This window comes from Pelobates fuscus, chromosome 8 (genome assembly GCF_036172605.1).
Source record: "Pelobates fuscus isolate aPelFus1 chromosome 8, aPelFus1.pri, whole genome shotgun sequence".
NCBI lineage: Eukaryota > Metazoa > Chordata > Amphibia > Anura > Pelobatidae > Pelobates > Pelobates fuscus.
In genome coordinates, this window is record NC_086324.1 from 161,316,045 (window position 1) to 161,338,418 (window position 22,374).

Here is a 22,374-nt window from a genome sequence, read left to right on the forward strand (position 1 = left end):
GAATTATAATTGACAAACATCTGAAGTGCCAAGATCAGTCTTCACTGGTCTAGTCTACCTGCTTGTCCTGTGCATGTGCCAACTAAAAGTTTTTCCATTGAGATTTCTGTTTTGGTTGGATCTTAAATGTTTACTAGTTTGGCTGCTTTGCATCTCTCTGCAAAGAGCATGGTCTGGATTCTTTGAGATGCGAAGCAGCCAAACTAGTAAACATTTATTAAGCACAGTGATACCCTGCAAAACTTCTCTGACCTTGGACCCGGCGATGAGGGCAATGCCAATGGACAGTTTCCGGCAGGTACCACCAGAGAGCTGGCTACTCAGAGCATTTCGCTTCTCCTCCAATCTCAGCATCTCCAGGATCTTGTTCACCTCCTCGGAGCATCGCCAGCGCGGGCAGCCTTTCAACTGAACACAAACAAAGGATAAATCACACTTGTCCAGTGCTACAACAAGTTTATACAGTTTAATGGCCATCACTCACCCCTGCGTAGAAGTAAAGATGTTCCTCAACGGTAAGACCTTGGAAGAGGACATCATGTTGTGGGCAAAGACCCAAACTGCGTCGGATAAGTGCCATGTCCTTCGAGATCTCTAAACCCCCAATGTAGCATTCACCGGATGAAGGTGGGAAGAGCCCTTAAAACAGGTAAGAGAGGACAAATGTAAATTACGGCAGATGGTGATGGAGACCGCAGGTGGAATGAGCTTAGAACTGGTACTAAGAATGTAACTGAAAGAATGTAACTGGTTGGAAGAATGACACACTTACAGGGTTATTTACCAATGTGAACATTGTCTGGAAGTGCTTCCAGTTCAGATATTTTGACCTTAAATTTGAATTCCTGACAAACTCACATTAGTGAATAACCCCGATAGATAACAACGGATGACTACAAAGTAATGCTCAGGAAAGGTATCCACAGGAAAGGGTGCTTGCTAACAACAGCAGTCCATATGGCTGAACCCAAAACACCATAATTAACAGAGGATAACCCAATGTTGGAGAAGAATGGCAAACTTTACTTGCTCACTAGCTGTGCTATGACAGATCCCAGTACCTGTTAGCATAGAGAGGGTAGTGCTCTTTCCTGCTCCATTGTGTCCCAGTAGCACCATAATTTGTCCTTCATACATGTTAAGAGTGAGATCGCGCACTGCCAGGCGCCTCTTGCCATCCACGCGGTATGCCTGGGGTACAAAGATACAGTGTAAGCAGCGTTAGTAGACCTTAGTAGGATTCTAGAGGTTATCAATACTTATTGGCACTCATTTTATTGAACTCAGAAGGCTTCACTCACTCTGATGGGAATTTAACCAGTGACACCTGAACTGGCATCCTATCCACTCTGCTATCTCACCGCTATACTAAACTACCAGAGAAACTAATACACTCCAATCAAAAAATGATAATGTTATTTATAATCCAAAGCTAAATACCCATTTGTGGTTTCATCTCTCACAAGAGTTTTTGTTTTTTTAACAATCAAATTAAAAATTGATGGAGGCCTACGATATTTACTAAAAAGCATATCTGACAATACAGGTATCTGGGGAAACAATAAAGTCCCTCAAACAGAAGTAATTCGAGAAATCAGATAAACTGAGAGGACAAGGGCTGTAAATGGATGAATGAGAGATTTAATGGATATAATTATAAAGTAAAATAGCAGCAGAGAAAGATTGACATTAGAAGAAAAGGTTTTAATGATCAGTTTTGCACCGGGGCCCCGTGGATTGTGTGTGCGCCACTGGCAGAGACTCAATGTCAATTTCTGTCAGAAGAAGAGGGTACACCAGTTAAAGAGGCAGAAGGTAAGTTAGTAAATGGTGATTTTAAAGTCCAGTGTCTTTGTCCTCCCCTGCATGGAAGGCATTGGAAGCAGTTTTTGATGAAATGTACCTTTGTTAAATGCTTAATACGAATCCCAGGCGCCAGATCGGAAGGTTCTTCTTCCAAAAATTCCCCTTTCAGTACCTTCTCAGGATCCTCGTCTTCTTCCTTTTCGTAAACCTCAGCCATCCTTGGAGTCCCACACCAGTACGAAGGCTGGAACGGATAAGGGTAGTTTAAAATCACAATAATATTGAAACCAAATGTACCTCACTCTAATTCAAGCATTTAACGCTTGATGTTAAAGGAACACTATAGGATCAGGAACACAAACATGTATTCCTGAAACGAGAGTGTTAAAACCTCCATATAACCCCACTTGCCCTCCCTAAATATAGTAAAATCTTACTTGTATTAAAGTCTGCAGCTGCTGCCTCTGCCCCTGATATGCCTGCTTGGCTGACATCATCTGAAGTGATTATCCGAGTCAATCACAATGCTTTCACATAGGATTGGCTGAGATTGTCAAGGAGGCAGTTCAGGGGCAGAGCCAGCACAAGCCAAACACAGCCCTGGCCAATCATCATCTCCCCATGGAGATGAATTGAATCAATTCATCTCTACGAGGAAAGTTCAGTGTCTCCATGCAGAGGGTGGAGACACTGAATGTCAGTCTCACTGTGCAGCACTGCCCCAGACAGCACCTCTAGCAGCCATCTGAGGAGTGGCCAGTGAAGTTATCACTAGGCTGTAATGTAAACACTGCATTTTCTCTGAAAAGACAGTGTTTACTGCAAAAAGCCTGAAGGTAATGATTCTACTCACCAGATGCAATGCAATAAGCTGTAGTTGTTCTGGTGACTATAGTGTCCTTTTAATGTTAGATGGAACAAGATTCTGAAGTGACAGAATGTTCTAAAGAAAGGGGTATGATGAACTTGACAAAACTAGTGGGCAAGCGCTGGGGAACTGAAATGTGAAAACAAGCCTAGTGAAGAAGAGGAGCGTGGATTTAGTGCAATAAAAGCAGAACAACATGGCAACTAAATATACAAAATATGGTCATAAGATTGTCTAATGCTCAGGTTGCACTTGTTGCCGATAAGACAGAACGAGAACCGAATCCTTTTGGCAGTGGATACAATTCAGCTTTCGGTTCATAACTAGAGTGACAATGCAGTTAAAACTAAACAGGAAATGTCACTTCTCTGGAAATTGTACCATTGAATAAAACATTTTTTTAAAAATCACGTTTTTAGCAATTTAGAAACTTGTATCACATTTCAGTTCTGCCCTGGCACAGTCGAGGCACACACACCGAGAACCAGAAACATGGCTGCCTGACAGATGCAGATTTGGTCTCTTTTTCAAATGGCATAGCTTATAATAATGACTAACACTCCTGTTACAAGATACAGCTAAACACAGCTGTACAGATTTTTACATTAAATTTTATTTTTCAGACCTCCATGTCAACACTAGAATGGCAAGCAGGATGAAAGATATAGAGCATTTAAGGTCATTAGAGACCAAATGTACAAGACTCAGTGTCCTCACCAGAATGAAGAAGTACCAAGGCTGGGGAACACCGTAATCTCCTGGCATAACCGATTCCACGTACCACCCAACGACAGAGTAAAGGAAACTATCAAACAGGAGCATCAGTAGGACCTGGCCTAAAGTGAAATTATCATCCACACTGACCGGGGTTAGCAGATTGGACCACTGAGCTCCGGTGCCTGTAAGGAATGCAAAAAAAAACCTACAGTAAACCCACAGGGTAATAAGATAATACAAGAAAACAATGAATGCAGAGACCCTCCTTAATTAATGTAAACAACTTGCATGCTATGCGTCTAAGCCAGGGCCCCTCAAACTCCAGGCCCCCAGATGTTGCTGATCTACAACTCCCATGATTCTCTGGCTATCTGTGTAATTCAAAGAATCATGGGACTTGTAGTTCAGCAACATCTGAAGGGCCGGAGTTTTGACCCCTAGTCTAAGCGATCGCCAATATGTATGCTCTAATTCCAGAGCATTGTACTATTAGACTGACTGCAGGAAGTATACACACTAAACTGCACAGCAATAACCTGAAGATAAATTATGTGAAATTAACAAAAATGCGTTTCTGCAAAACAAGTGTATAAGACCTGAGGCTGCGCTATATGTTCAAACATTAGGATTCATAAAGGAATAGAGACAGAAGTAAATTTTTCACAAGTATAATATATTTTGAGTAAGCCCTAAAAGTGTGGAATAAATCTTACATCATCAGATCAAGTGAAATTTAAATTCAGTACTACAGACATTGAAGGGTTGAACTTTCTTTTTTTCACTTTATATTACTAAATACCGGTAAATATCTATAAAGGACAAAAAACAGTTATAAAGTTCAAAATATAATTTTTTTTTTTTCAACTGACCTAAACTTTGGGGTAAGTTTTATACCTATTTATCTTTACCCCTTCTCATTCCAACTAACCTTTGCCTTCAAACATTCCGATAATCTGCGCCCCCATGGCCATGCCAACATTGGAAATGAGGCAAGACGCCAGCTTCTCGCTATGAGTTATTATGTCATATCGCGGAGAGATGAAGAAGTAAGGAATGTACAAGAAGAAGTAGAGGAACCCACCAGCGGCTGCTGCCATGTTTGCTGTTTTGGAAAAAAGACGTGATGAAGTAAACAAGACGACTGGGAATCAAACGTAATTCATAACATGGCATTATGGAGCTCTCTGAGGTTATGTTTCAAGCTGAGCTAGGAAGACTGTAGAAGTTGGACAGTTATCTCCTACGTCTATCCTCTGTCCGTACTCCCACATCTGATGCTCGCCTCCAAGATTTCTCCAGGGCTGCACCTTTTCTGTGGAACTCCCTTCCCTTCTCTGTTAGAATTTCACCCAGTCTCCACTCCTTAAAAAAATATTTGAAAACTCACTTCTTCAGGAAAGCGTATCATTTAAACAGTTAGCGGGTTTTCACCCCCCACTCCATTATTGACACCTCTCCTGCAACTGTCAAAAATAGTTCTCAGTGAATACTTTTCAAGCAACGTATTTCATTCCCCTACTTGTACCTTTTGGGTCACTATACCCCACTCCCTCTAGCATGTAAGCTCATTGAGCAGGGCCCTCAAACCCTCTGTCCTGTGCGTCCATTTGTCTGGTTATAAATAAGTTTCTGTTAGTCCACCCATTGTACAGCACTACCCATTATAAAAATAATAAAATAATAATCTCACCTCTGGAGAAGAAGCTGCTGACCATAAAGCTGAATGAGATGGTCGAGATGGCGTAAACCATTAAATACACAAATACCAGGGTGGGATCACTTCTCGTGAGGACGGCTCCTTCGCTACTGACCTGAAATACACAAAATTCCAAAAGGTTTTCAGCGTACTCATGTAACATAATGTGCGAATAACCAGGACAAGAGGGCTTAACCAAATTCAGGACATAGCTAACCCTCAAGTCAACATGTGACAACACCAAAAACAAATGTGAGCAAGTCACCTGTGCTCTTATTTCCGTATGAAAGAATACTTTTTAATGTATTTATTTGGAGAGGATACTGACCTGGATGCAGAGCAGCAATGTGACAAAAAACACGGAGACAAAGAGGAGGATGAAAAAATGTATGAACCAGGCCAACGAATGAAGCCAGGAACTAAGTCCCATCACACGCATGTACTCCTGAAAAACAAAAACAAATTAACAAAAAAGAGAAATAACATGCCACGTACAGCATACATAATAACTGGATGGGCTTCACATCACTAACCACTCATGATCCATGGACAAAGGAATAGGATAGAATTCCACTTTACCCGACAGGCGTTTGTGTATCGTAATTTGACTGAAAATGCACTGGGGGAACGGTAATTTTGAAGCATGGCACCATTTTTCCAATATGGCAGTTTTGATCTAAAAGTTGTAATTTCCTTGCCACTTCTATGCCTACACCACTTCAGTAAATAAACTCTTACCAAACCTCACCCCACGCCCCAAAACATGAAAATCAAGTTAATACGCTTGTCACATTGTAATTAGGGAAGAGAAGGATCCCTCTCTGGAAATTGCAATAAAGTAAGCAAATATAAATTGTTACATTCTAACCATTTCGCACACCCAGGGAAACTTACCTTCAGTTTCCGTTCCTTCTCCAGCACGAGGGCACGCACAATGCTCAGGGAGGTATAAGTGAAGCTAAGCATGATCAGCAGGGGTAGCTGGTTCTGAATGGCTAAGATAAACAGGTCGCTGACATACGGAGGGTAGGGAAAGCGCCGCATGGACACTTGGATCTTTTTCAGGAGCTCCGAGCCGCTCTCATTAGCGTGGTGGAGGATGATGGCGCGATCCACAGCGTGCTGAACAGCTAGGAACCCCTCACGCTGATACCCTAGAAATTGGGAGAACGGGAGATCATTGATAAGACCCTTCAAAGGGCCACGGAGAAGTCATTTAGGAAACTGTGATGAAGTCATAGTGATTTGTGGCACGCTCTTCGGCTAATGAAACCTAAAATTGCCATTATAACAATGTCCCTACAGAGGGAGCTAATATTTTTATGCTTAACAGGTGACATATTACACAATAGAACACTCTTTGAAATCTGCAAAACCCTCTTCTATGACGTGTCTGTTACAAACCATATTATCCCAATGCAGCCTGGTAACCATGTATAATGGGGTTCAACGCAGAAAAGAAAAATGGCTTAAATAATCACCGGGCGCACTCCCCATACTCTCATTCTAATGGAAAACCTGTACTTTTCATGTCTATGTTTTGATGTATATTTGTAGAAAGAATATGCCTTATACTGTATTGTTTGGATGATGGATTTTCTCTCGCTTGTCCCTTTTCTCCCTTCACTTTTTAGTTTTTTGCAGCCTGTAAAAGTAAAGTTTCAAGCAACTACCTCCCCATTGAAGAGACACAATAAATGTTTTGCCATGTTGTCAGAAACTCTGTAACATCCTACAGGTGAATGCCATCCCATTCCTCATCTCAGATCCACACAATCATTTTCTCACCTGGGTTTCCTCCTGCAGCGTCATATGGCTCACGTGGTCCTGGCAGCTGAAATAGTGGGTAGAGGTACCGTGTGTGCCAGTTCCGATCCACATTAGGGTTCAGCCCAGTCTGCTCGCTGAAGGGTGCATTACGCGGGCTGTACTTAAACCGTAATTTGTAACGGACCTGTAGCATTGGCAGAGAAAAAGCAATCAAGTTCTGAAAAACCACCTCCTGCATCCCAAAACTCTTGTCACATAGAGAATAGAGCCTTACAGAACAATGTGTGGGACACAATGTATCCACCAGTAACGTAACTAGTGTTTGTACTTCCAGAATTCACATCCAGTCATTAGCAATAATGGAAACCCTCTACTGACAAACAAGGTGAGATAGCTTCTTTTTTTATAAGAAAATAATTCCCTTAATTTGTCCATTGATAATTAAAATGATTTCATTAATAAGGCTTTATCACACTCCAGACTGGAGTTTCCCACTTGTTGTTTACCGCTTTACACAGATAAGGCGCGAAAAAGCATATGCATCCGAAGAGAGCTGACAAATAAAATAGAACTCTCACAAAGTCATGACAACATATGCAACGCTATTCTTGGAGGACGTAAAAAGAAAGCATCACCTGGAAAAAAAAGGATAACACAAGTTTCAGGTGACTTCATTTTTTATTAAAATCTGTAACTTTCTGAGAAGTGACTTTTTAAAAACAAAATTATATATATATATATATATATATATATATATATATATATATATATATATATATATATATATATATAAAAATAATAATTTTAAGTCACTTCTCAGGAAGTTACAGATGTTAATAAAAAATGTGTATATGTATATATATATAAAATATAAAGTCTGGTTTTTATTAGGTCATATTAAAAAGGATTAACGTTTCAGTCCTTCTCCAGGATCCTGATGAAAGTCCTGGAGAAGGACTGAAACGTTGATCCTTTTTAATATGACCTAATAAAAACCAGACATTATGGAAGACCGTGAGTGCAGCTAACTTTATATTCTATTTGGACATACATATATACATATTGTAGTTAACTTGTAGCTACCCCAGAACATGATCTGTCCTCTGATGTGACAGGAGTAAAGGATTGAAAGCTCAGTATTTATTCTCGCCTTGTAGTCACCTGAAGTGGAAGAGGATCCCAACTTTGGTTAAAATGGTTTTCGAAGACCAAACCGGCCAGAACTTTGCCCGAGTGGTTATCATGTTTGATGTACTGCTCAAAATCTTTTTCAGTGCGGAATCCACGAACTGCAAGGACAGAAATATATGGAGATGTTACCGGTAATGAGAAACATTTGTAGAACATAATAACCTCATAGGAGACTGAATGGTGAGGGCTTTACTAATGTGCCCCGGAAAAAAAGACAATTCCAATGTATATTGACCTATCAGCTGGGACAGGGTATGTACAGTTAATATATATATGGAGAATCACTGTCTTGTTTGTTTCTTTTCTTTTTTTTTTTTTTTATTACACGTCCCTAGAGAATTATATTTAAAATACCTAAAATCAGGTGAAGAAAGAGGTGATATCAATAATACAGCAACTTTGGTGAAAACCATTTTATTGAGGTGGTGGTTTAGGGAAGTCAAAAAGCCAGCCAGGCATGTGAATGGGCAGAAATGGTCTAGTGCAGCCTCACTCGGTGATAAGCCTTTTTTTTTTCCAAAAGAAGCAGAATATAGAGAACTATTCCGGGAAGGCAGACATCAGTATTAGTGGTAATATTGGAGAAATTGATACAAATGGGAAGATACTGAATTATGTAGAAATGAGATACTGCAGGAAGTTCCTTATATATGTAACATTCTACAGGGCAGAACCTTTCAAGCAATGTCCATTGGCTTGTGAAAGTGATACAAGTCCTGGCATACATAGTGGATTTAGTAACCGAGGTGGACAAAAAAACATGTAGAAAGTTAGTATAGTGTGGATCTTACGTCTGAAGTTAATTCGCAGTTCCCTCCCAGCGGTTTCAGTGATGTTTCGCACAGCATCGCTGTGGGACGGCACATAAGCCAGCTCCCAGGTTCCAGTTAAATGAAAATAGAACGGGATGGAGGGGAAATCCATTTCTTTGTACATGGTGGCATTGGGATGGGTTACTGACTGGACCCTGTGACGCAGAGCAATCAGGATGGCGGAAAAGAGGAGGGGTAGGGCTAGCTCGATCACAGTCACTAAGACCTGACGTTTCTGTGGATCGAGAAATAAAGAAATAATTAATTATACATCACATCAGTCCATTTACAGAAATAAAATGCTCTCTAACAACAAATACACGTTTAATAAAAATCACAAGAATGATACACACAAGCATACAATACATTCACATACGACTAATTATTCTGATCACAAAGCACCACCTAGCACAAAAACATGCAGCGGTGCTGTACAATTGGAAAAAATTAAATAAATAAAAAAAATTAAAAAGATGATTATGTTAAACTGAAAAAAAAACAACACTCAGACAAGCTTACAAATTTCCATGAATGTCTGGTAGGCTTTGGACTACACGGATTTAGAAATTGATGCAATATGAGAGGAACACAACAAACAAAAAAAAACCACACACAAAAAAAATGCATTCTGTTTTTGTATTGTTGTATACTGTTCACCCCAGCCTACAGGAGTCCTACAGTGTAAGGTATTGCAATAGTTTACAGTACTCCAGCAAAGCTCACCTGTAGGATGTAATTCTTCCATAGGAGAAGTCCCAGCTGTCTGAACAGCACCATCTTGCGATTATAGAGGCTGATAATGGATCTACGGCAAGTGCAAAATACAATATATTATGAGTAGCAATACTCCAATGATGAGAATACGCCAGAGGGTTCCACCCTTCAACAGTAGCAACCAAAAAAGACGTGATCACGACTTGCTTCCATCTCACACTTCTCTGAAGACTCCAAGACTTGTAAAAGAAGTGTGGGGAAAAACTATGTGTAGAATGCCCCATGCGGTGGCCCCTTCGCCCAAATGGAGTAATCGTCCCTTATGTGCACACATTGCAGGAACACTTAGAGTACTTAAGAACCCTGAAGGTTTATCTTTTAAAGTAAGTAGGACACTTGTGAATGGGGGAGGGAAAGCACAATGACGCCAGGGCGCTAATGTTACGAAATCTTCTTGAAGCATAGCAATGCTCAGAAAGAAGCAGCCACTTGAGCTTTTTTGTAGTCACTTAAGGTAAATTATTTTGTTAAAAGGTCAAGTATAAAAATTGAATGACAAAGGGTGTAGCAATGAGGAATTTTTATACTTAGATTGAGTTGTAAAAATAAAATTATCGGCGTAATGCGTTTCTGCGGTATAGTCCTGATTATCATAATAATAATTAAAGGAATACTCCAAGCAAAATAGCCTTATATAGTGGTTATTGTGTCAGGAATTCCCCGGCACCATCGCAAAGTAAGTAGTCAAACCATTTTAGTACAGTTTGACAAGCTACCTAGGTCCTATGTGGTCTTCAGCAAAACAAGCCAGTTGACTCTGAAGCAAGCATACCAAACTGGCGGCCTGCGGGTCGCATGCAGCCCACAATTAATATATTTACGGCCCAGTGAGCCACGAATTTGACATGTTAAGGCAGAGTAGGTACCTGCTCTCTCCACATTGCAGGTGCCTACTCTGCTAAACTTTACTAGGCCATCACTGTAGTGATGCCGGGTACCGGAATATTACGTAATTCGGGCACGGCATCACTAAACTGCACGCAGGGAGCAGGAAGGGAGACCCCAGGGAGAGGCCCCACACCACCTCCCAAAGGTAGGGAACAATAAATAAAATTATGTGTATGTGCAAGAATGTGTAAATGTGTCTGTCAGTGAGTGTGTGTCTGTCAGTGAGAGTGTGTCTGTGTGTGTGTGTGTGTGTGTGTGTGCTTGTTAGTGATGTGTGTGGGTCTGTCAGTGTGTGTGTGTCAGCGAGTGTGTGTGTTGGTCACTGTTGCGATGGCCACAGCTGGACAGTGGAGGACTTGGAGGTGCACGGAACGTCACATTCCGACGTGATGTCAACGTGCTCCCCCTTCACAGGGTTTCAAGGATTAGAGGGAGGATCTGCTTTGGCACAGGGTGCAGACGGCGCCATTATGGGTATACCAGACACTAGACTCTGGAGTCGCATTCTGGCAGCGGCAATGTGAGTGGAGTCTGCTTGTTTGGCTAATATTGTAGCAAGATGGAATTTGTTCCCTTTTTGCCAAGCAATTGGAAACATATTTGAGGTTTTTTTTTTGTCTTCTTTTGAATCAACAGAAAAACAAACAAACAAACAAAAAAACGGGAATGGTTGAAAGGCTGAACTTGATTGGCTGGACTCTTTCTACAACCTAAATTACTATATAGCTATATGTATTAAAACCAAAAGGAGGGGGAAAAAAGGATATGAAAGGTATAAAATGACTAAGGGACAGTTCAGACCTGCTACTTTTAAAGGAAGAATAAACTATTGAAATTAGCACAATATTGAATTGAAAAGAACTTTGAGATCAGATGTCTGATTTAAAGGATCACTATAGGGTCAGGAACACAAACATGTATGGGCCCCTCGTGCCTCCATAAATATAGTAAAATTTTTACTGTATTGAAGCCAGAAGCTGTAAATCTGCATGCTGTTAGACTCAGAAAAACAAGCAGTCTGCTGACATGTGGTGCCAGATCCAATCACAGTGCTTCCCCATAGGATTGGCTGAGACTGACAAGGAGGCAGATCAGGGGCAGAGCCAGCATGATTCAAACACAGCCCTGGCCAATCAGCATCTCCTCATAGAGATGAATTGAATCAATGAATCTCTATGAGGAAAGTTCAGTGTCTGCATGCAGAGGGAGGAGATACTGAATCCCAGGATGCTGTGCACAGTGCTGCCCTGTGCTCAGCTGACAGCAGATCTGAGTGGATGGAGGCATATTATGCCTCCATCAACTCCGAAGTCCCTCTGGTTCACTCTGAGTGACTGCAACTGGAGGTGTCACTGGCTTTCAATGTAAACACTGTATTTTCTCAGAAAATACAGTGTTTACATTCTCAGAAAATACAGTGTTTACATGAGAAAGGCTGCAGGGAGCTATAGTTATCACCTGAACAACCTCATTAATCTGAAGTTGTTCAGGTGACTATAGTGTCCCTTTAAACAATTTGTTTGAAATCCTTTTATTGCATGCGAAGCTATGAAAATCCAATGTTCTTGATACTTGTGATGTATTGCATACGCTGGAGGCGCAATCTATGCAGGATCTTTATGTCCTGGTTAAACTTACTGTTAAAAGTTTGAATGCCTTATTGAACGTCTGCTGTGTGCAAAAAAGTTTATGGCTTCTAGTTTAAACATGAAGGGGGAAAACACTAATTTGTAGATTGTCCTATGTATTAACTATTTTATACACATATAAAAACTTTTCAGACAAGTCAAAAGGAACAGCAATGGGCACTTACATATAGCACGAGCCTACAATCAGTTGATGACCTGGAAGAGAATTGTGCTATTCTAGAAATATTTTCAAATTAGTTTTTTTTTATTGTTTTGTATTTTCAAACAAGAATTCATAAAGACGAAGCACTGAAGATAACAATCTACTGAATGTCAACTATTTCATAAAAACCTTGCCCTCCTTATCACACAGCCAGCCAATAGATGTTAAGAAATCAATCAACGCCGGCAGAGATGTCGGAAGCTGTGACTGTAGGTGCACGATATAATATGCAGACTTTGTAATTTGGGGACGAGACAGCTGGGGATGAGCAGATGCTCTAAATCCACATGGTTGTTGTCATTAATACTATGCCAGTTGCAAAGAGGAAAAGCCCTGGAAGGCTTACTTATAGGATAGGTTATAGGGTCACTGACTTTCTTGCATTGACAAGTACCTATTTATTTCTGGTTGTCTCCATGGTAATATAGATGTATCCTATTTCAGTTTAGGATTGCCATGTGACCATCGTAGATTCCTATTTAGATGTGTTAGAGTTTGAGACAGAGTGTTCCATTATGTACTTTGGTCAGGAGTCTTTAATTACACTATATGGGATTAAAGCCTCCAGACCAAAGTACATAATTGTGTTTATGATGGATTATATGGGACAATGTCCATATTCCCTCTTGTCTGATCACCAACAATCTGGTTAATCGTGCTAGTCTCAATTGTACCCACTGCATGAATTGTAAAATAGAAAATGTATGCAGAACAAATGGTCACCAAAGAGCAAACACAAGCAAACGGGACAGGATCAGAAAATTGGGACTGTCTTGCTGAATCCATGACTGTTGGAAGGTATGACATATTTTATCCAGTTTTCAGGACCAACTCTAAACTAACTGGAAATAAAGGAATACGCTGGAGATCATTTTCCAGTATGCAGTGTCCTTCGTAATTCTCCACATTTAATGTTTTAGGGATAGCAACCACAGTTACGAAGTCAAGGCCACGAACAAACATTTTCTTTTGAAACGAGCAACAATATTGGAAGTAAATAGTGTTACATGGCTTAAAAGGGACACACCACTGCCCAAATAAATAAAAAATCACTGCTTAGTAGATACACAACCAATGAAAACAAGTAATTAATTATGCATTTTTTCATTGGGGTTCTCTCTTAAAATAGCTTGTCTGAAGCCTTTGCAATCTCTCCCTTTCTAACCCCGCCCAGACTTTCTGTGGCTGTCCAATCACAAACTTCCCAACAACGCTCAATGAGAAGTCTTTGCAAGGCAGGTGCTCTGAGCAATTGTTGTCTCAAAGTTAGCTCCAGTGAGCTAACCAAATCAGGAAGTAACAATAACCATTGCCAGATTGACAGGCAGAGGGGTGTAATAAGGTTAATTTATGAAAGTACCATTTTCTATTGAAATCTGCCCTTTTTCATAAAATACAAAAGTGCACACACTGAAGTTCTTTAGGGGTTTGCAATGTCCCTTTATCTATGTAACGGATCTGTTAGTCTGAAGCAATGCTTATCTGCTGACAAAATCTGTTTCTGTTTATCTTTTTTGGTGACAAGTTCTTCTTTACTCAAAAATATTACTGTATCTGCCGTGTTCAGCAAAGTTTACTCATTTGCAATAAGACTCTTTACCAGCTGTCTTCCGGTCATTGTACTGACTAATTTTACCAAAAATACAAGTTCTGCAAGCTACTTTCACTTGGCTTCTATCCAAAATAATCAGTCACTAGACCATCAACACCACGTAGTACTGTGCTAACATTGAAACACCATCCAAACTGTTTGTTCTTAAAAGAAAGAGAAAAAAAAAATACTGTTAGCCTCTACATTAAACACAAACGATTTATACTCGGTCTCAAAGGTCACTGGAGAAGGGTGGGGGCAGGGAGAATGGTAAGTAAAAGACAGCAACCACTATTTGAAAGCTCCATGGGCGATAAAAGATGATCATTTGGAGAATACCTGAAAACCCCTATGCTTGGGCAAAGTCCTACAGTGATGCACACAGCTTAAAAAACAATAGAATCTTACATCACATTGTTCCTCTTTTGGAACCTTGACTTATGAATGTTCTTTATGCTCAACCTCCTTTGGTTCTATGTGCTGGAACCCATACGGCTTGACACCGAGACATCTTGTTTCTCAAATACTAAGTAACTTTGGTTTTATTTTATATCTGCTGATGTAATTTTGGTGTGAAAATGTGAGGCTTGGTGAAGAAGCCCGACAACTAATCTTTTGCTATCAACCGGGATGATTAAGGTCTACCCTGATGGTAGACATTATCAGGGTTATTACTAAAGAGACATCAATGGGGGAACCTAATGCGTATGCAATGCTTTTCTATGGGGGTTTTCAAGACGATGGACATTCTCATGCAAAGTGCAAGGATGTCGTTTCACGTTGTTAAACTTAGTGTGAATCAAGGAAGCGCCTCTAGTGGCTGTCTTGAAGACAGCCAAAAGAGGCAGTCCTAAAGGAACACTATAGTGCCAGGCAGGGATAGAATGGCCCACCGGGATACCGGGAAATTTACAGACTCCTGTAATTTAAATATTTTACCCTCGGACTGTGCCAGGCTGTGTCAGTCCAAGGGGAGTAATGAGGGAGGAGTTGGGTGCTGATGTGGTCGCAATTAGGCTGCTGGTGGCCAGAAGGAGCTGTCAGTCTCCCTTCAAAATTAACATCAATTTTGGCCCCTCCCCCTGCATGTAAGCCCCACCTCCTGACAATAGCCCCACCTCTCGCACACAAGTCCCGCCTCCACACACTTTGCTTACCTCGCTGGAAGGAAGAAGCCACAAAATGGTAACTTACCTACCAGTGTCAGGTAAGCTTCAGCCATGACAATGATTGTGTTTGTGCCTGCTAGTGAGTGAGCATGTGTGTGTGTAACTGCTAGTGAGTGAGCTTGTGTGTGTGTGCCTGCTAGTGAGTGAGCTTGTGTTTGTGTGCCTGCTAGTGAGTGAGCTTGTGTGTGTGTGCCTGCTAGTGAGTGAGCTTGTGCATGTGTGTGCCTGCTAGTGAGTTAGTGAGTGCCTGCTAGTGAGTGAGCTTGTGTGTGTGCGCCTGCTAGTGAGTGAGCTTGTGTGTGGGGGTGTGCCTGCTAGTGAGTGAGCTTGTGTGTGTGGGGGGGGTGTGTGTGTGCCTGCTAGTGAGTGAGTACCTGCTGGTGAGTGAGCTTGTGTATGCGTGTGCCTGCTAGTGAGTAAGCTTGTATGTGTGTGTATGCGCCTGCTAGTGAGTGAGCTTGTGCGTGTGTGTGTGCGCGCGCCTGCTAGTGAGTGCGCTTGTGTGTGTGTGCGCGCCTGCTAGTGGGAGAGCTTGTGTGGGTCTGCTAGTGAGTGAGCTTGTGTGTGAGTTTGCCTGCTAGTGAGTGAGCTTGTGTGTGTGTGTGTGTGTGTGTGTGTGTGTGTCTGCTAGTGACTGAGCTTGTATATTTGTGTCAGTGAGCTTGTCTCTAGTTAGCATGTGTCAGTGAACTTGTCTGTAGTGAGCATTTGTGTGTTATCTTGTCTGTCGTGAGCTTGTGTGTGTCAGTGAGTTTATCTGTAGGAAGCATGTGTGTATCAGTGAGCATGTGTGTGTGTGTGAGCTTGTCTGTAGTGAGCATGTGTTTGTCAGTGGGCATATTTGTGTGTGATAGTGAGCTTGTCTGTAGTAAGCTTGTGTGTGTGTCAGTTTGTCTGTACTACGATTGTGTGTATACCAATAAGCTTGTCTGTGTGTGTCAGTGAGCTTATTTGTGTGCATCTGTGAGCTTGTGTTTTTATGTCAATGAGCTTATGTATGTCAGTGAGATTGTTTGTCTATCAGGCTGTGTATCAATGAGCTTGTGTGTGTCAGTGAGCATGTTTACTGTATAATTAAATGTGTTACTCTCAAAGGACCAATTTTTTTATTTCAGAAAAAGAAATATAAAATATTGGTCCTTTCAGAGTAATACATTTAATATATATAATATGTAAGAGTAAAACATTTAATACATATAATATGTAAGGCTATGTATATACACATACACACACATACAGTACATAGCCTTACATATTACATGTGACAATACATGGCGCGATTGCTTATGGGGCTGGCATAGATTTCCTTTTTAGAGCTGCAATGAATCCCCAGTCCAGCCCTGGTGTCAGGATCACAAACATGTATTCCTGTCACTATAGTGGTAAATTACCTATTTATGTCCCTGGGCCCCTCTCTTTACAGTAAAAAGGCTAACCCTTTTTCCAACTCTTCACCGTTCTTGCTGCAGCTGGCTCTGCCTCACTCCACCTTTGTGTCTGAGATTAGAAGATTGGTGATCCCAGCCAAGCCAAGACTTTCCTATAGGAAAGCTTTTGGAGGCTATTGCGCATGCTCATCAAAATACAGCGCTGTGCCAATCAGCATCTCCTCAAAGAGATGCATTTAATCAATGCATCTCTATGGGGAACGTTCAACGTCTTTGATGGACTGCCACTAGAGGTATTACTAGGCAGTAATGTGAATAATGCTTACATTAAAGGACCACAATAGGCACTCAGACCCCTTCAGCTCAATTAAGTGGTCTGAGTGCCAGGTCCCCCTAGTTTTAACCCTGCAGCTGAAATCATAGCAGTTTCAGAGAAACTGCTATGTTTACATTGCAGGTTTAATTCAGCCTCTAGTGACTGTCTTCCTGACAGCCACTAGAGGTGCTTCCGCGATTCTCAGTGAGTAAATCACACTGAAATGAAGCTGGACATCCTTATGGAGTCCAGCATCAAATAAGATCCCAATAGGAAAGCATTGAGTAATGCTTTCCTATGGGCGGGTTTTAATACGCGCGCGGCTGTGGCCGAGCATGCGCATTCTGCTCCACTCGGAAGCTGATGTCGGCAGGGGGAGGAGAGGTCACCAGTGCCAAGGGAGCCTGGCGCTGGATTAAGGTAAGTGGCTGAAGGGGTATTATCCCCTTCAGCCCAGCGGGAGGGGCGCCCCGAGGTAGGTGGGAGACATATTAACCCCTATAATGCCAGAAAAAAATGGTTGTTTTCCTGGCACTATAGGATCCCTTTTAAAAGCTTGCAGGGACAGGCTATAGACACCAGAAAAATTACATTGAGCTATAGTCTCTAAAATTGCAATGTTTTACAATCCAGGGTTAGGGGGACAGGGTCACTGCACCCAGACCACTTCCTTAAGATGAAGTGGTCTGGGTGCCTATAGTGTTACTTTAAGCCCAGAGTAGCTAAACTAAAAGCATTGCTGACTTCGATAATTTTTCCAGTTCAGCTAAAATTTTAAAGTACTTTGAATTCTCTTTTTAGTAAATAACCCTGTATGATAGTACAGTTTAAATTCTTCCAATGTCATCTGTCATCACTAATTACCGACATCCTTGGATGTCCACCTACAAAAGCACCCTGCTGTTAAGGCACTACAATTCCCATAATTCTTCACTGTATCCTTCACATTTGAAAGTATTGCATTTTGTTTCCAGCTACAGCTAAAATGGTCTGTCCAGTTCTTTGATGATACTATAAACATGTACATGCACTTAGTACACTCACCCTGAAGAATTTGTGGTTTGTTCTTCCAAACAATTTTCTCATTTCCATATATATATATATATATATATCTCAGAATACAATGTGCTCGGTATTAATAACTGGATAAGAAGGGAGATTTGCATTTTTCATGAGACGGTAAACTCATCAAATCAAGTAACTTTAGAAATTCCCTAAATTGTGACCACACTGTTTTCTATAGTGGCCCAGCTCGGAAACACAGTTGGGCTTTAAACTGCCAAATCAGAGTTTGCAGGGAAATTCTCTGTTTTAGATAAGAAACTCAGATGTATGTACGATCAAAATACCATGAAGACTTAATAGTATTCTTCTTATATTGGTCATTATTTAGATTTTGTAAAAACCGCAAGACATTTCTTAGGCCTACTCACCCCTTGGTAGAATACCACCTTGGCTTCTGTTTTAGATATGAGGATTTATTGGACACGAGTTTTCTTTAGAATGTCCGAAAATGACAGGACTATTAACTCAACCATGAATTGTGTTTCTCGCACCTATACAATCTGTTATTAGATGGCATTACTAGAGGATACATTCTAATATCTTACCTTTGAAAGAATCTTATGGAGTCAATCTCTGGTGGATCTCTCTTGACAGAGACGAATACGACCCTTTAAAACCCAGTTCCACAAGGTTTTCATAACAAATAGAAGGATTGCTGCAGGTGAAGCAGGATACTCACTTGGTGATGGGCCATGTATTATCCCCTCCTTTCTTCAATCTTTCTCACCACAGGATCTTTCTGTTTTGACTGAGGCTTTTGGTTATTAAAAGTTCTGTGTACCCTAGAGGACTGTTTTTAAAAGTGCCATAATATGTAATTTATAATAATGCCGCCTGGTCAGTGCCCCTCTGACAATGCTGGTCCTTTCTTTGGTACTGGCTGAGTCTAAACCTTATTGATATCTGCATAGATATGAGATCACTGTGTGTGTGCAGTCTCTCTGCATGGACTCAGTAGATATTATGCTGCAATAGATTTTCTTAGGGTAGTCTTGGTTTGTGACTCAGGATAATGCTTTGTTCCCTTTGTCTTCCTCAGGGTAATGAAATGCTTTTGCAGTGTCTCACTGAACAGATGCTGCATGCACTTTTTCTCTTTACAATTCCTTTGTGTTCAGGGCCCAGGGCATTCTGTGTAAAGCCTGCTGCATCTCCGTTCCCAAACGATTTGCAGCTGCAATGTATCTCTCTGTAAATAACCACTCTACACGCTGCACTCTAAAAACACAGCAGTCTCACTGTGTCTACATCCCAGGTGATGCAACCCTTGTCTCAGAAAGGTGTTGCGGTCTACTTATCAGCAGAGCAGCTACAAAACCTGTCTCTGGGAGCAGTCTCTTCTCTTCACCTTGTTAATGGTGTTGCAGTCCCTTTCCTCAGTCAAAAGTGTTCGTGTTTAACCAAACCTAGTACTATATGCCCACAGCCGATGTCCTGCAGTCTCTCACAGCAGTCCTTTTCCCCAGTAGAGGTGCTGCAGTCTCTTCCCTCCCAGTAGAGGTGCTGCAGTCTCTCAGTGCAGTCTCTTCCCTCCCAGTAGAGGTGCTGCAGTCTCTCCCCCGAGTAGAGGTGCTGCAGTCTCTCAGTGCAGTCTCTTTCCCCCAGTAGAGGTGCTGCAGTCTCTCAGTGCAGTCTCTTTCCCCCAGTAGAGGTGCTGCAGTCTCTCAGTGCAGTCTCTTCCCTCCCAGGAAAGGTGCTGCAGTCTCAGTGCAGTCTCTTTCCCCCAGTAGAGGTGCTGCAGTCTCTCAATGCAGTCTCTTTCCCCCAGTAGAGGTGCTGCAGTCTCTTTCCCCCAGTAGAGGTGCTGCAGTCTCTTTCCCCCAGTAGAGGTGCTGCGGTCTCTCAGTGCAGTCTCTTTACCCCAGTGGAGGTGTTGCAGTATCTTTACCCCAGTGGAGGTGCTGCAGTCTCTTTCCCCCAGTGGAGGTGCTGCAGTCTCTCAGTGCAATCTCTTTCCCCCCAGTAGATGTGCTGCAGTCTCTCAGTGCAATCTCTTTCCCCCCAGTAGATGTGCTGCAGTCTCTCACCGCAGTCTGTCTCCGTACAGGTGCTGCAGTCACCGTCTCTCCGGGATTCAGACAGCCGATGACGTCACCGGTCGAGTGGGGGGGAACAAAACATTGGTTCCAACCTCAGCCTCACGCCGCTTCCGGGTTAGGTCACATGACTAGAAGTGTCCCTGCTGTCACATGACCCGCAGTGTTGTGAGCCTGTATGGCCCTGTGTATGGTGGCTGGGTAGCTGGGTGCAGGGTTCGCCTCGCAGTCTTTGTTTGAATGGGGAGGGGCAGAGGACACAGTAAATATGGTGATAAAGTAGGTGAAGGGCAGATGGTGGCTCAGATAGGAGTTTACAGCAGGGCTGGGCCTCTCTCAGATCAGGAATTGCCCTGTCAGTGCTGGCTCAGCGTTATAGGAGTGGTGGTAGTTGCAGCAGTAAGGCATCAAGGTGGCAGACCTGGTTATATAACAAGCTGGGCAGGTGAAATGGGTGACTGCAAGCAGAACCTCTGTGTGACATGGCTGCCTGCATTCCCCATGTTTCTCTGCTTACATAGCAGTCCATCCTGTGCTGCCTGCTAGCATGCAGAATCCATGGACCTTAGCAACAGAATCAGTAAAAAGGAAACCATGGGTGCACTTAAAGTTTCCTTGCACCATAACCACTATAATAGGCTGCAGTAGTTTTGGTATCTAGTGTATCAATACTACTAGTTCCACCTGCTGACTATGTTAGAGATATGATTAGTTAATCTAAAAACTATTTTCGTTACCTTTAAATATTTCTACTCTATCTTCTACTAGATCCCTACCTATCCTCTCCTGTCCCTCACACATGAATGTTATCATTTATATTTATTATATTATATTAATGGTATTGTCTTCAGATGGGATTGATACCGGAGAAACTGACGGAAGCCAAGCACAGAGAGATGGACACAGGTTTCTTCAGGAAGGAAGAGATTCTTTATTGGATCACCGATCGGGACTCAGAGGGACTAGCGTCACCAAAATACAGCAAAGTCTGAGTACTGAATACATAGAGTACATTCCTTATATAGCACTGTAGCTCCTCCCACAATTAACTACACCCACACATACCCTTAACCTATTTAATAAATAGAGTCTAAACTCATCCATCCGGTCTAACCACGTGGCTCATCTGATACAAAGGAGAGGGACGCGTAATTCCAGTTCTTACATTCCTGCACCTGGTCAGTACAGTGATAACAGTATCTTAGCTACGTGTAATTAACTAACTGATACTACAAACACATATACATACATATGCCTTGTGGCAATCTTAGCCTGCTAAACTTGTATTTTACTGGAATTACATCACATTCCCCCCTTTGATGCCTCTGATATTTCACAATTACTTGAGGCATCACTTAACCTTGGTTTGCATATACCTCAGGTTACCATGAACCAGACCAGACTTATCTTATGATGTGAATCTTTTAACACTCATCTTCCTGCATTGGTTCTCCTTGATCTAGAGCCTTATACTTATATATCGCCATTATCTGTGCAGCAGCCTTCCTCTCTGCTATACTTCCTATCAGGCTTTGCACAGACCTAACTACTAAGGGTATAAGACACGGTAGGAGTAGACACAACAGTAAAATCAGTAGGACTCCACCTACCACTGCCTTAAGCCCTCCAAACCACTCATACCAGCTACCAAACCAACTACTTGGATTGTACCCTTTCCATACCTGAGTAGGCACATGCACTAGTTTAACCATATGGCTAGTAAGCTCAGCTATTGCTTGCCCTTCGTCATCTATTTGAAGACAGCAATTGCTCAGGTTAAACTTCCCACATACACCTCCCTCTACTGCCAAAAGGTAATCCAAGGCTAATCTATTTTGGTACACTGCTGTCCTCATCCTGGTATTATGCTTCGCTAGAAGATTGAGTGCTTGTGAGGTCTCATTAGTAATAATCTCAACCACCGCCTGTAATCTTATAATACGGTTGAGCATATAAATTGGGGTTCTATAACCAAAGGTACCATCTTCTGCCCACGTGGCTGGCCCATAATAATCTATGATACGCTGGGGAGGCCATTCATTATCTTCCCAGGTGCCTATCTCTAAGGGTCCCCTTTTCTTCCTATGATTCACATCATACACTTTAACACCTAAAGTCTCACCTGTTTCAATCGGTAACAAGAAGAAGGATGGTTTGAGCATACCCAACACACATGCCCCTTCCCAGTCCTGTGGCAACTCCGAATAGGCTTTCTTACCACAGATCCAGTACAAATTTGCTGGGGCTCTCCAGGTAGATGTGATGGATAAATCAAACCACACATCCTTTAAACTGGCATATCTAGCAAACGGGTTAGATGGTTCTGAGACATTTGAAGCCGACCACCAAGTTGTATTTTTAGTATCATCATCATAAGCTTTTTGCCCTAGACAAGTTAATTCTCCTACAGAAGTATTATACATTATTCCTTTCCTT

The 22,374-nt window shown here is 41.9% G+C and overlaps 1 protein-coding gene across 1 annotated transcript in view; it reads right to left on the reverse strand.

Moving 5' to 3' along the window:
- The window catches only part of ABCA3 (ATP binding cassette subfamily A member 3), a 33,257-nt gene extending 13,220 nt beyond the window's left edge, over positions 1–20,037 (reverse strand). Inside the window, exons 1-14 of the mRNA XM_063430578.1 lie at positions 18,448–20,037; positions 9,584–9,665; positions 8,840–9,095; positions 8,019–8,146; positions 6,876–7,041; positions 5,982–6,241; positions 5,416–5,532; positions 5,082–5,202; positions 4,320–4,493; positions 3,392–3,573; positions 1,904–2,050; positions 1,062–1,191; positions 485–639; positions 253–408 (exon numbers count right to left, since the gene is read on the reverse strand). Of these exons, the coding sequence (XP_063286648.1) occupies positions 253–408; positions 485–639; positions 1,062–1,191; positions 1,904–2,050; positions 3,392–3,573; positions 4,320–4,493; positions 5,082–5,202; positions 5,416–5,532; positions 5,982–6,241; positions 6,876–7,041; positions 8,019–8,146; positions 8,840–9,095; positions 9,584–9,637 (2,046 nt within the window). The 5' untranslated portion in view covers positions 9,638–9,665; positions 18,448–20,037. The remainder of the gene's footprint in view (positions 1–252; positions 409–484; positions 640–1,061; positions 1,192–1,903; positions 2,051–3,391; positions 3,574–4,319; positions 4,494–5,081; positions 5,203–5,415; positions 5,533–5,981; positions 6,242–6,875; positions 7,042–8,018; positions 8,147–8,839; positions 9,096–9,583; positions 9,666–18,447) is intronic.
- Positions 20,038–22,374: the final 2,337 nt, after the last annotated feature.